The sequence below is a fragment of the Mangifera indica genome, chromosome 1 (assembly GCF_011075055.1).
Source record: "Mangifera indica cultivar Alphonso chromosome 1, CATAS_Mindica_2.1, whole genome shotgun sequence".
Lineage (NCBI taxonomy): Eukaryota > Viridiplantae > Streptophyta > Magnoliopsida > Sapindales > Anacardiaceae > Mangifera > Mangifera indica.
The window spans coordinates 2931022-2945941 of record NC_058137.1 but is presented as its reverse complement, the minus strand read 5'-3'; the positions used below and the strand labels follow the sequence as shown (position 1 = coordinate 2945941).

At 31.6% G+C, this 14920-nt stretch overlaps 2 protein-coding genes across 2 annotated transcripts; both read left to right on the top strand.

Moving 5' to 3' along the window:
* Positions 1-5728: 5728 nt before the first annotated feature.
* On the top strand, positions 5729-7172 carry LOC123192563 (aquaporin PIP2-2-like). Its single transcript, XM_044605152.1, has 4 exons — positions 5729-6147; positions 6242-6537; positions 6624-6764; positions 6866-7172. The coding sequence occupies exons 1-4, from the start codon at positions 5841-5843 to the stop codon at positions 6983-6985; spliced, it is 864 nt and encodes a 287-aa protein (XP_044461087.1). The 5' UTR covers positions 5729-5840; the 3' UTR covers positions 6986-7172.
* Positions 7173-10817: 3645 nt separating this feature from the next.
* Positions 10818-12620, top strand: LOC123214000 (V-type proton ATPase subunit G-like). The gene is made up of 4 exons (XM_044633678.1): positions 10818-10927; positions 11512-11605; positions 11967-12067; positions 12231-12620. Exons 2-4 carry the CDS (start codon positions 11518-11520, stop codon positions 12372-12374), a joined length of 333 nt encoding a protein of 110 aa, XP_044489613.1. The 5' UTR covers positions 10818-10927; positions 11512-11517; the 3' UTR covers positions 12375-12620.
* The last annotated feature ends 2300 nt before the right edge of the window (positions 12621-14920 follow it).

Here is a 14920-nt window from a genome sequence, read left to right as displayed (position 1 = left end):
TCAACAGGGCTTGCTTGTTTTACTTGCTGCGATGGCGAAGGAGACCAGATGCTTGAGTTCTTGGATCGAAGTTGCTCCTGCGCTTTTCATTTCCCCCGCTAGAACTTCCAATTCTCCCAGTTTGGAGACAATTACAGAAGAGGAAAGTGAGGGATATGATGATTGACGAAGGATTGTAAAACCGGGGAATTTTGCTTTTGTATTGATCTGATTTTTGGTTGAGGACTTTGATAATTCCTAGTTAATAGAAGCATCCTGTAAATTGTATGTAAGATACCTTAAATTTTCTAGCAAAAACAAAACCTATTTGGATTTATGTTCAAGTTTCTTCATTTCAATATCGGTAATTTCCTTCAGCTTTTCTGGGTTCATTTAAAAATTTGTAATCTGGGTTGTCCCCACAGACTGGCCTGATGTTCTTACTTTGTTCCTCTTATAAGTTCCCCACTTCACTCGTTTTCTTCTCAACCAAATTCCAGGAAATTAAAACTTTCCCTCACTTTCTAAAATCAAGCCAGTGCAATGTCGAAGGAGACGAGATGTTTGAGTTGCGACTGCCCTTGTCATTTCCCCGGTCAGAATTTCCCCTTCTCCTAGTCTGGAAACGATTGAAGAAGAGGAAGCTGAGGAAAATGAAGATTAACGAAGACAGAACTTAGTTTAAGCGTTTTCTGTCTCTTTTTTTTCCCACAAAATTCTGTGATTTGTATTTGAATCTAACTGTTTCATAAAATACCCCTTTCATTTTATTTCAATGTAGCTCAAGTTGTACTAGTGTTAGAAATGGAAGGTGAAATTAGGGATGTTGGTTATAAGAAAACTGTATAATACTTGTTTAAAGTTATTAATCATGCTAATTAAAACGAAGTTTAATCTGATTTGGGATATTAATTGCAAATCATACTTAGTTTTGGCTAGAATTTATCATTCCAAATGGGGACTAGAGTAATTAGTATTAAAGTGACTAAATCCCAACCCAAGTCAAGCATTTGATTTAGCTAATTTCATATTGTCATTGGATTCCTAATGTAATGTTGAGGAGTAATTGTCAAAATCCACATGTATAATTATTAATAATATTACTAAAATTTTTCCCTTTAGAATGGGATAGAATGAAACTTCTTATCATATCCCTAAAATAAGTGAAATAAATCTCTTACGGGTAAAAGTGGGGTGTTTAAGTAAAAGAGTATAAATTTAAAATCGATTAATGATATATCAAAATTAAATAATTTACTTATTTAATATAATATATATAAATTTAATAAATAAATCATTAATTTTATTTGTTTGATATAATCAATTTAATGTAAATAAGATAATTTAATTTAAATAAGAGTAATTTATCACAACCCAAAGTTGGTGGGTCTGACAAATGGTGAGACAAATACCGTTCATGGCATACTTGAATGCGAGTGTGCGTTTGTTTATTTCACGGGTATCTTATTAAGAGAGCTCTACTCACGGGTCTGCCTAATATAATTGTAGAGATTAAATAATTCTTACACAAATTAGATAAAAGTTAAAAGTGATGTACTCAAAATAGGACAAAACCAATATCTCCAGTCCAAACTATCGGCCTGTAAAAGGTTGTTTCTTGAAAAGACTGTAAGAACATATCGAAAATTCTTGTACGTGGCAAATTACATTCCGCGAGTCAGCTGGGATGGTTCCACCTAAATGCCAAACTTTCACATCAGAAAGTTAACAATAAAAATCTGTAGGTGCACCAAACGCAAACCCCATCAATAATTGCAAAAATTTGTCTTTCACAGTGTCTCCAACTACACCCAAGCACGTGTGCACAGTTGCCGATGCCATGTGTGAATCGTCCTGATTTGTGTGTCTGTTTCTGCCATTAGTGTTCACCTTATCTTTTCCACGTGGTGTTGTAGCATTAAGCGGGAAGGTTGGTAAGAAGTTTCTTTAATCTCCTTCTCTTTCTTGCCGTTCACTCCATTCAAAAATCTCCAATCCCCTATAAAACCCACACCACACTCGTGTCAGTCTCAAAGCCTGAAAAGTTATTGAAATCCTTTTAAGTGAAAAAATCCCAAAAAAGCTCTCTCTTTCTTGATTTCAACAGGGCTTGCTTGTTTTACTCGCTGCGATGGCCAAGGAAATCAGATGCTTGAGCTCTTGGATTGAAGTTGCACCTGCTCTTTTCATTTCCCCAGCTAGAACTTCCAATTCTCCGAGTTTGGAGACGATTATAGAAGAGGAAAGTGAGGAATATGAAGATTGACGACGTTTTGTGAAAAAAGGGTCCTTTGCTTTTGTATTGAACTGTTTGATGGTTGAAGACTTGATGCTTCCAAGTTAATAGAAGCATTCTGTAAATTATCTTAAGTTTTGTAGTAAAAATCAAACCAATTTGTATTCATGTTCAAGTTTCTTCATTTCAATATCGGCAATTTCCTTAAACTTTTCTGGGTTCATATAAAAATTTGTAATCTGGGTTGTTTCCACAGACTGGCCTAATCTTCTTACTTTGTGTAATCAAATCTAGTGGCGAAATGGTTCGCCTAGCCCTGGTTCATCTATTTCACTTGAAACTGAATCTAAATTGTTGAGAAATTTTGGGAAAAGAAAGAAAACTGAAATTAGTAGCCATCAAACAAGCAAAAATGTCCAGATTTAGAAGTTGCGTTGATTAGTAAAACAAAGATGGAATTAAAATTCTCTGTTTCTCCAACTGCACAAACAGTTGAACATGACCATCAGCAGCCACCACTCTTTCGGCTTAAAATCTTCTACACGCTTAATGACAATGGCCTTATGATTGGAGTTGGACGCTTACAATTAAGTCTAGTGTGCATGGATTATTGACAACAACTCCATAAACATTGTTGGATAGTCGACCTAAGGTACCTATTTTGAATAGATAAATAAATATATATATATAATGTTTTATTATGTAATTAAATATTAATTTATATATATTTATTTGTGTATTTAAAATAAATACGTATAATTTTATGGGTAGTGATGATGCAAATTTAGGTGAACAATTTGGACCCTATGAACGATACACTGATGTCAATGAAATAATGGATAATTTTACTAAAACAAACTAGGGATTTATAATCCTCCTCACAACCCACAACAAAAGCCAATGGGTCTATAGATTACATAGCTTTAAATTATAGCAAAAATTGAGTAATAACATGATGAAAAATTCCTTATATTACCTTTTCAAATAGGCATGCTAATTGCAGTTCGAAAGTTCAATCTGAAAAAATGTATCAAATAGAAACGCATTCAGGCCTGATTGAGCTTACACTTTTCGAGGTTTCAAAATCATTTTCAGGCCTGAGCTTGAAGCCCAAAGAACAAATGGGCCCAAAATTTATTAGTTAATTGTATATAACTTGTCGCTTGTTGAAAGGCCCAAAATAATGTGTTAGCCCGAATGAAGCCCTACAGTTCATTCACATGGCTTGTCGAAGAGACTTGCAGGAGGAAGGGAAGAGAGGATGGATTTTTCTTCTCTTAGAGTTGAACCGATCGTGGTTTTGTGTTCTCCGTCTCTATTAGAGTTGGATTCAAATTAAACTCATTCAATTTGAATTGATATTTAACTTGATTTAAATTAAATTTAAATTTAAGTTTTAATTCAATAATCTAATTCAAGTTTAGTTTGAATCTTTTATGATATCAATATCTATCTGATTAATAGTATATTTTATATTATCAATGATACTATTTATTTTATCGATCATCTCTAATAATATTTTTAATCAATTATATAAGATCAAATTTGAATTTAAATTAATTATTTAAGATTTAAATTAAAAATTTAAATCGAATCCCATTTGGGATATCTATTGTTCATCTCTCACTTTATTGAAAGTTTTTTTTAATGTTTCATAAAGAATAAATTGGGTTTGAGTTGAGTGAAGAAGACTTGGTTTTCATCAAAGGACCAAGTAGATAAGTTTCAACCCAAACTAGGTAACCAAAGTTCGTTCGAGAGTTAAGATTAGTGAAACAGACTTGAGTGCATGCTTTCGAAGTTGCCTGGAAGTTTCTACAGGATACCGAATGTAGGTTCACTGTATTATTCGGCACGTGATCGTACAGAAAGAGGTTACCGGAAGAGAAAGGGACAACCGACCAGTTACCCTTGCGTGACACTTGGCAAAACAACAGCCAGGAATATTTTCTATTCATTATCACGTTTGGCCTAGAGTTTTCCCTTGTTAGGTAATAAGACAAAGTTGATTATTTCGTGAGAGTAACTTTTAGGTTAAAATAAAGACCGAAAGACTATTTCTCACCCAATGTTTGGTGAAAAGATAAAAACACACCTATAAGAGTTGAAAATTTTAAACATCTACTTATTTTTAAATTTTTGTTAAGATTATTCTTAAATATAAAAATAATATTATTATTTTAATAATATTATTAAGATATATATAAACTAATCTTATTTTTCTCTCCAAGTGTTAAAAATAGAGTTTCACCCCTAGATTTGAATTTTCAAAAGTAACTTTTTTACTCTTAAAATTTTAAGTTTTTTTCTCTTCAATGACTCCATTGTCAATGACCACCATTTCTATCCTCTCTTCTCCCTTTGTCATTATTGACAACTTCGATTACATGTGAAAAAACTCTGATTGATGAACAATTGAAGATGAATTAAAGATCGTCGTATTTCCGTCACATTTTTTATGCGTTTCATTGAATTAGCTGCAATTGCTATGTTTTCATGGCCTTCTAGTCTTCTCCTAGCTCATTGTTCCAGACGTGGCCATCAATTTTAGTCGACAAAGTCTAATCGATGGCCTCATCGATTCGTGTTCGTCTAGACAACAACTCATCTTCTCAAACGAAAATGAGGCCTGAAAAAGTGAGAGAAATAGTCAGACAATACCGATTGCTTGAGAGAGAGAAGTTTAATGGGAAAATCAAAACTCTAAGAGGAAAAATAAATTTTTTGAAACTTAATATTAAGAAAAAAATTGGTTTTTTAAACTAAAATAGAAAAATTAGATATATTTTAATTATTTTAATATTATTGATAAAATAATAAATTTATTCTTTAATTTTAATAAAAAATTTATAAATATACTCTGACAAATTAAATTTAAAATTTTAATTTTAATTTTTTATTTACTATAAATATATATTTACCGTTCCAGTTAAACTTAGGTGGGAAATGGTCCTTTTCCCTAAAATTAAAAAAGCTACATAGTCGGTGGCGGCTGTTTGGACAAAGAAACGTGGCATGACATGAGTGGTTGAGAGAATCAAGGAAGTGGTGCGGTTGGACTCAGTTGGATGGACGGTGGTGGTAGTTCATGATTCTTGGTCGGTTTGGTCACCATCATTGATCAACGTCAGAGATCACAATATCCTTGTGATCGGTGGGTCCTCTACCCTAGTCGGGCAGACGTGTCACACCATCAGCCACTTGTATGGAAAGAAAAAGTGGTAGAAGATACCAGACCGCACTGTCCATTTCCAAATCATGAAAAAAACACATTCCTAATTCCTTATTTCTCCAACCCTCTGCCTTTCTCTCATTATTTCACTATCACAGGAATAAAAAAAAATGTGGTAAATGTACAGGGCCTACTGGCTGTACAGCAAATGTGATTATTGTTTTTTTTAAATATATTTCAAATTCGGCCATTTTGATTAAGAAAGTGAAGGAAAATAATCTCAATTAGTGAGATTGGGCGGCTAAGCTAAGTTTTAATTAATAGTCACTAATCATCTCAAATCGCCCCATAAATACATCCACTCTCCACTCGAAACTCATCTTTCTACTCTTCACTCCCACCAAGACTTTTCTCAATCTTCCTTGTTAATTCTGATTCTACTGCGAGCTAGCAATGGCCAAGGACATTGAAGTAGGTGGGCCTCGCGACTTCCAGGCGAAGGACTACTACGACCCGCCGCCGGCTCCTCTGATCGACGCTGAAGAGTTAACCAAGTGGTCATTTTACAGAGCCATTATAGCTGAGTTCGTAGCCACTCTCTTGTTCTTGTACATAACTGTGTTGACCGTGATTGGTTACAAGAGCCAGACTGACCCAGACCTTAATACCGATCAATGTGGTGGTGTTGGCATTCTCGGCATCGCTTGGGCCTTTGGTGGCATGATCTTCGTTCTCGTTTACTGCACCGCCGGCATTTCTGGTCAGTTTTCAGTCAAAGATTCAAACTTCACCAAAGTCATACTCTCTTTTCTTTAGTGCAAATAATGAAAACTGTGTTTGGTAAAAAATTTCAGGTGGGCACATTAACCCGGCTGTAACATTTGGGCTGTTTTTGGCGAGAAAGGTGTCTCTAGTGCGAGCCATACTGTACATGGCGGCTCAGTGTTTGGGAGCCATTTGTGGTTGTGGGCTAGTTAAGGCATTCCAGAAGGCTTACTATGACAGATACGGCGGAGGAGCCAACGGGCTCGCCGACGGCTACAGCACCGGAACTGGGTTGGGCGCTGAGATTATTGGAACTTTTGTTCTTGTCTACACTGTTTTCTCTGCAACTGATCCCAAGAGAAACGCTAGGGATTCACATGTTCCCGTATGTATCACATCTCACTTCACTATCGAATATGTTTAATTTTCATCATAATTCTAATTGTTCTTGTTAAAATTTTAACTTAAAAGGTCTTGGCACCTCTCCCAATTGGATTCGCTGTGTTCATGGTTCACCTGGCTACCATTCCGGTCACTGGAACTGGAATCAACCCGGCTAGAAGTTTTGGAGCTGCTGTGATTTACAATCAGGATAAGACATGGGATGACCATGTATGAATTTTTATCTCCAAAATCAATTTTGATTCCAATTTTCACTTTGTTATGTTATGCCTTAAGGTTTATGTAAACTTTTTTTTTTTTTTTTGTTGCAGTGGATTTTCTGGGTTGGACCTTTAATTGGTGCTGCCATCGCTGCGTTTTATTACCAATTCGTCCTCAGAGCATCTGCGGTTAAAGCTTTTGGATCCTTCAGGAGCAGCTCCGCCATATGATTTTGACAAGTAATGGTGGAGGAAGAATGCATTATTGCTTCGTTAAGAGGCTAAAGAGACCATGGAATCTGTATATTATTATGTAATTTTGCTAATGTTGTCATCTACTTTGCCTTCCTTTTTCTTTTCTATCTGGTCATCATGTACTTGATGCTAATAAAAATTAATATCAAGACTTTTGTGTCAATTACTTTTAAGCTATAGGTTTTAAGAAGTGGTTTACCCTCCATTGTATTAACAATTGTGTGGTAGCCTTATCCTCAATAATTGAGGACTAAAGAATGACAGATAAAATGTGGATGGAAATGGAGGCTGATTAGGAAATTTTGGCGTTATTGGAGAATTGGGGGCAGAGGGTTACTTTGTTGAAAAGATACCGGTTTAATTTATGTGGACTAGAAAAGTTTTGCCTGCTCGGTGTTGATAAGTTAGAATGGGTTAAATTGAAATGGTTTAGTGTCATTTCCTAAATTGCAGGGCAAGAAATTGTATTTCACTTCTGTTTTAACAGGCATGGTATCAGGAAAATGTAAGTGATATTATCTTTAAAGGTGGATTCGGGCAGAGTCAAGTCTAAATACTCCTCGGCTTTAATTCGGCTCAATTGGAATATGGTTTAGCTCAAATTTAGTTTGAGTTTGTTAAATCAAAATTAAATTTGGTTCAAATTCAATTAGGATGAAAAAGAGTTTAATTTGATTTAATTTGAGTTTAATTCGATTTATAGTTTGAATTAATTATTCGAATTCGTGGTTTGATTCGGTTTGAATTGATAACTTGGATTTATGGTTCGAGTATGTGATTTATTAATAAAACGATATTGTTCTATTCAAATAATATTTAAAATTTTTTATTCTAATAAAATCAAGTCACAAATTCAAAATACTGAATTCGAGCTAATTTGAGTTATGCATTCAATTGGAATCGAGTCACAAATTCAAATTATTGATTCGAGTCAAATTGAGTTGAATATCTTTTACCTTAAGTTTGGTTTAAATTAAAAAATGAGCTAATTTTTTTATTTGAATTTAGTTTAAATTTTAATAAAACGAATTTATATTGAGTTAAATCAAATTGAATTATTTTTTGAGATTGAACTAGTTCAGATCATATCGAGGGCTATTCATCTTCACTAAGTTGGGAGATTTGGGGTTTTATGTATTTCTTCTCAAATTATAATTCTAGGTATTTTATTTTGCTTTTGTCTTTCTGGGCTCTGCTTTGCACTCTGCTTCTTTTCCATCGAGTAAGGCCAAAGAGTGATATTTTATGTATTTATTTTAAGAGCAATGATATGTGTATCTATTTTTGATACACAATTCATATACACAGTGATGTGTCATCATATAATTAGGTGATTTTAAAATATGTGTCATCATATGATAAAGAAACATCTAATCACATGATAACACCTCATATATGTACGTAAATTGTGTGCCAAAAATGGGTACACATAATTTTATTGTTATTTTAAATATATAAATATAAATATATATATTTATATGTATTATTATTTAGTCTAACGTTATTTTATTTTTAATTTAAATTTATCAAAATACATGATAATATTAATACTGAGTATAAATAATTTTATTCAAATATGAAATACATCAATCAATTTAATAAATTTTATAAGAACAAATGTTATTTTTTATGCTTTACAATATATTTTTTTATTTTCATAATCTCTTGAATAAACTTTATGTTTATTTTAAATTCATAATGAAATGTTATTTTCAACAAAAATATGCACATTAAAAGAGGAAAACAAATTTACTAAATAAAAGTTTCATTACATAAAAATGTTTACACATCAAAATTACACTGAAATATACTCTCATCACAATTACATCATGAAATCAACTCCCATCTACACCGCATGATCCTTACACAGAGGCGTTGGTGTTTTTGGCATTGTCTTTTGCACCATTAACATCTCTAGTTTGTCTTCCCTTCTGTCAAAATGCCCTGGTATATTCTCAAAATATTGATAAATGAATTTGAATTTATTTTTGGGTAATTAATTAAATTAACTGGTTAAGGAGGTTATACAAATTTTCAAGGTTTTGAAAACAATATCAGATCGGCCGGTTCAACTGGTTCAATAGGGAATCAATTTCAAGTTTGGTCCGATTAATATAAAAACATTGTTTGGTAATTGGCTTGGTCAAACCAAGTCAAAATTAGATTTGATTATGTTTGACCAAATTTTAAATTTTAATTTGATAATAAATTGAATTAGTTGATTCTCCACTTACATCGGTCAAACCAGTGAATCAATGAAACAATCAATTTGATCACCAGTTTGGTTTTAAAAATATTGCAAATTTTAGGTTGTCAATTGGACCAACTAAATTAGATATAGCTAGTTCAAACATGGGGTTGTAAAAAAAATTTTGAGCCTAGGCTTTGACCCTGCCCATTTGAACCTTATATTTTTCAACCTCATATTGTTCAAACCTAGTTTATTGAAAATTTTCAAGTTTCAAACTTGTTTTAAGTCGATTTTGGACTCATTCCATAACTTTAAAAACTTATAAAAAAAAAAAACCCTAAGATCTCTTATAGGTTTAAAAACTTAACAAATGCACCCCTATCAACAATGAATGTTTAAACCCTAGTGGTCTCAAACTTGAACAACCTTTGTTCAAGCTTGAGCTTGAGAATATAATAGATAATTTTTTCCCTCTAAGCTCATGCAAGGCTTGGATTTTGTTTGGTTTGAAACAGAATTTTTTGAACTGAACAATCAAACATTAAGCTTATCTAACTCAATTGACAGAACAATTTTAGTTAACATTTTAGGGGTTATGGTCAAGTATCTTAAATAAGATAGTCTTTATATCTAAATTTGGAATCCTTTCAAAACCCCAGCTCTCCACCATCTCAATCCCAATTATTATAATTAATTTTTCACTAAAAAAATATAAAATTAAGTAAAAAACTTGAATGAATTCAAGTATGGAGATGTGTCTTTTGTTATTTTGTAGTTGTTGCTAATTATTTAAAGGATTTTAAGTGTAAAAATTGTTGAAATAAAAAAAAAAAAAAAGAACAGGCATGTAATATAATTTTTCTTCATATTCAATATTATGGGGATAAATAATGTTTTACATACCGGTAAAGGTTTCCAAATAATAGAATCTCCAAATTAATTTTATGAAATTATTACCTAAAAAAATAATTTCATGAAATTATTACCTAAAATAATGAATATTCAAATTAATTTCACCAAGTTATTACCTAAAAACATAATTGGTCTACTATTGATTTCTTAAAATTATTACCTTAAAATAAATTGAATTTCTAAATTGATTTCATAAAATTATTACCAAAAGATTAATTGAATTTTTAAACATGATTTATGAAATGTTATCTAAAAAAATAATTGAATTTCCAAATTGATTTTATAAAATTATCACCCAAATTTCAATTTTTTTAAATTATTACCTAAAAAAATAAATTTCATGAAAATTATTACTTAAAAATAATTGAATTTTCAAATTAATTTCATAAAATTACTACCTAAAAAATATAATTAAATTTCCAAATTGGTTTAATGAAACTATTAGTCTATTACCTTAAAAAATTAATTTAATTTCAAATTTGCAAATAAAATATCGTATAATATGATGAAATATTATTTACTTAAATTAATATGATTTTGATATGTAATTTAAATAATAATATAGATGAAAAATAAATTGAATATTTATAATATATAAATTAGATTTAAATGGTATAATATCATTAAAAAGTTAAATTAATTATTTTTTATTTATATTTTAAAAAATTCACAATAATAAAAACGACATCGTTTACACCCCAGAAAGTTCCCTTGAGACATGTACATAAATGGAGTCGAGTCAGTTACGTTAGTGAAGGAAGGACTCCGGTGTGTCTTGCCACTCAATCTTCTCAGAAATCAGATTGATTCATCAGGTACCTGCCTACCGTATCTTACCAATGCCGCCACTCTCACTCACTCTTTTTTCAACACTCCCTTTCGTGGTTCTGTTTTATATTTTTATCATTGATCATTGCTTTTTATATTTCTCTCGATTTGCTGTTTCTCGTCTGTATTTTAATTATTTCACTGGATTGTTGTTTTTCAATCAGCCGATTTCTCAGAATCTGTTCATCGAATGATTTGGATCTCAGAATACGATTTGCTGTTTTTTTCTTTTTCAAACAACTGATCGATGAGATTATGGTCTGATTGTATGTATTCCGAGTTCAACTATTTGTGAAATGTTGAAGTTGTCGTTCTCTGTTCAGATCCTTGAGCTAAACAATTGAGATTGCTGGAAGGAAGTTTAAATTTCGGGCTAAAGATGAAATATATTGTACAAATTGTTAATGTTTGGACTTTTTTCTAGGTTCATTATAAAGTTGTTAATGCCATAAATTGTTAATATCAGTAGGTACTACCGTCCGATTATGTACATATAGATAATTAGGGTTACGTTTCAGGCAGACTGTGTGATTATATTTCTTTAATCTTCCGATTTTGTTCTGGAAATCAGGAAAGTATGGCAGCAAATAGGGGTCAAGGTGGAATTCAGCAATTGCTTGCTGCAGAACAAGAGGCTCAACACATTTTCAATGCTGCTAGAGCCGGTAATCATAATCTAATCTTCAACTTATGTATGCATTGGATTTTTTAACTGATACATGTAACTTGATGCATCTTTTCTTATACAAATTATGTGCACGATTGATGTTATTTAGAGTTTTTCCTATTATCTGCATAAGAAAAGATTTGTTGCATATGAAACTCGTAATTGCATCTTTTATTGGTTAAATTTTATCAGTACACTAGTATGGAAAGAAAATATTCTGGGGTTACTTCTGGAAATGTTTTATCAGACAAAAATTCTTTTCTTTTAATCAATTTAATTTAATTTAATACCCATCTTGTTGTTGAACAACCTTTTCTGACTTTCTCATTTCCTTTCTATGTTGATTTTATGGTGGTTAGAGAAAATGGCTCGTCTGAAGCAAGCTAAAGAAGAGGCCGACAAGGAAATTGTAGAATATCGAGCTCAGGTGGAGCGTGACTTCCATAGGAAAGTTGCAGAGGTATGTTGTATGTGCTGAAAACTATCCATATGAGCTTATTCTGTTAACTCATCTTCAACCCTGTTGTCTGATTATTTCATTTTCTATTTGGAAAGTAATGCATCTTGATCAACTATACATGTCATAGCATTGTCTTTTCATTTCATTGTGTTTTCGTTAACAGAGTAGTGGAGATTCTGGTGCTAATGTGAAGCGGCTTGAAAAAGAAACAGAAACAAAGATTTTTCATCTGAAAACGGAGACTGAAAGAATATCATATGATGTTGTCCAGATGCTCTTGAACCATGTGACAGCCGTCAAGAATTAAGCTCCTTGATGATTTAGTTGGTCCTGTAGAGGATTCCCATTTAGGTTCATCATGGACCTTCGGGTCAGCCGTTCTTAGGATCCTTGATTTGTTTGTTCCGTTATCAGTATATTTCAGATTGTAATGCATCGCACTAATAATTGTTCTCGATGTTCGAGAAAAGAGTCCTTTATTTTATTAATGCGGCTTTGCTTGCCCATAACAATGTTTATTAATTTTATGAACTAGTGACATTCCTTTCTGTCATGAGAAAATGGACAATGAAGAGCTGGAGGAGATCACCAATTTTCCTGTGCACAGCTTTTCGTCTGCCAATTTTAGGTCATCAAGTCCCCAAAGCGTTTGTGACAAGTGAGTTTATGTTTTTTGGTGTCAAATGGCTGTTTCCCGCCTAACTTTGATGAAACTATAATTTATAGGGTTGAGTGGGTTTGAAAAGTGGATGATAAATAAGAATCAGACTTTTGAAACTTAAAGGTGGGAATTTGTCAATTTACCAAATCTTGGGTTAGAAATTTCATTTGGCCAATAATAAATTATATATCGGATAAAAATTTCATCATTTATTTTTTGAAAGTGTCATACTTTGATTTTTATGTTAGATATATTAGAAATGAAAAGCAAGATTTGCGTATTCTCCCAAAACCGATTAATAAGTTACATGTGAATAAAGTTAAGTAATAATTTATATCTGACTTCGCCATGGGCTTAAAGTAAGATGTTAAGCCAAAAAATTATATACAACTCCTGCTACTCCTTGTTAAAAACCCTAGGAGAAAACGAAAACCAGAACCAAAGTCATGAGGCCCATGGTCGGCAGGCCACCCTATTCATGGAAATTATAATTTAGGACTTTCCGCTCATTAGTCTCTAATCTTTTTGGCTTACAAATACGAAGATGCCGTAAATTTCATTCATTTGAGATGAGTAAACATGAGGTGAAATTTGAAGCCTTAGGCGGGGGGAAGATATCAATTTTTTAAACTTAATTTTTAGAAAAAATTATTAATTTTTAAATTTATAAGATAAAATAATATAAACTTTTATTTTTTAAATATTACTATTAAATAACGATTTTATCTTTAACCCTTACTAAAAATTTTAATAAATTTTAACTCATAAGTAAGTGTTTAGATTTTTAAAAATTAGAATATGAGAGTTTGAGATTTTACTATACTTTGAATGACAATAAGTCTTTTGACCTATTATTATCATAGGGGAGAATATACATATCTAATAATACAAAAAATATTAATAAGGATTATGATTATAATATTTAAATCATGTATCGTTTCATATATTAAAAATCTAATTTTCTATATTATGTGTTATGCATCTTATCATATCAAAGGAAATATCTTTTTAAAAATAATAATATTAAATAATAAAAAATAATGATTATCACATCATTATTTTAAAAAATATTATAAATATGTTTTAAAATTTTTCATATTCATCTTTATCGCATCATCACTTATTAAAAAATGTTTACTAATTTATATTGATAATATATACATCAATCGTATTATATAATTTTTTATACATCTTAATATATTTATATTTTTTGTTTGTCTTACATTATAAATATGATATGAATTATATATTGCAGGATTTTAATAACCCATGATTATGATACTAAGTCTAGAAGGTAATTTAGAAAGAATAGAGAAACGAGAAGACTGGGTTAGCCAGGCATCCTACAAGTGCAAGTAACGTGCCGGTTTATACGCAAATAACGAAGACTGCCCCCGACACTTCCCAACAAATAGACAAAACCTGAGGATTATGCTCAAGCCTACAATCTTATTGCCATTTCCTACCAAGACACTCCACATGCTTCATTCCAACAACTGGGTCCGAATTCCAAATTTTCTCGGCACTTGCTCTTCTCATCACCAAACCCACTTTTCTCTATCGGTACCATCCCCTTTTAACCAGGATGATTAGCTTGGACCTTTCTTCTCCAGCCTTCGGAGTTTACTTTCATATATCTGAATTCGGATGCCTGATTAAACCAATCTATCCAAAAGAGACCATTCATCTCAAAAATTGTTTTAAGTTTTTAAAATTTGAATTGGACCAATCAATTCAACCACTCTAACTAAGAGCGGTGGCCAACCCAATTCAAATTAAGATCTAAATTGATTTAAAATATTAAATTTAAATTAATTTATGATTAAATTGAGTGAATCATATCATATCACAATTCAATTATTAGATTATACTATTATAACGTCATTATAAGATTTTATAAATGTCATCCCGGGTGAGAAATCAAGAATTAAAAAAAAAAAAAGGCAATTTTCAAATTCATCATACATAAGTATATACACTTTTCAGCAATTCCTGAACTATTAGAATTTCAAATCCCATTTTCAAATAATAAATCCAAGACATAATACTTGCCCCGAAAAAAAAAAAATCAAGACAAAATAAATTCAAATGTAATAAAAATTGAAGTAAAAATCAAAAGAGGTCCACTAAATTTCAAGATCCGACCAATCAGAATAGATTTTTGCAAGATTTGGACAAGACAGAGCTATGGG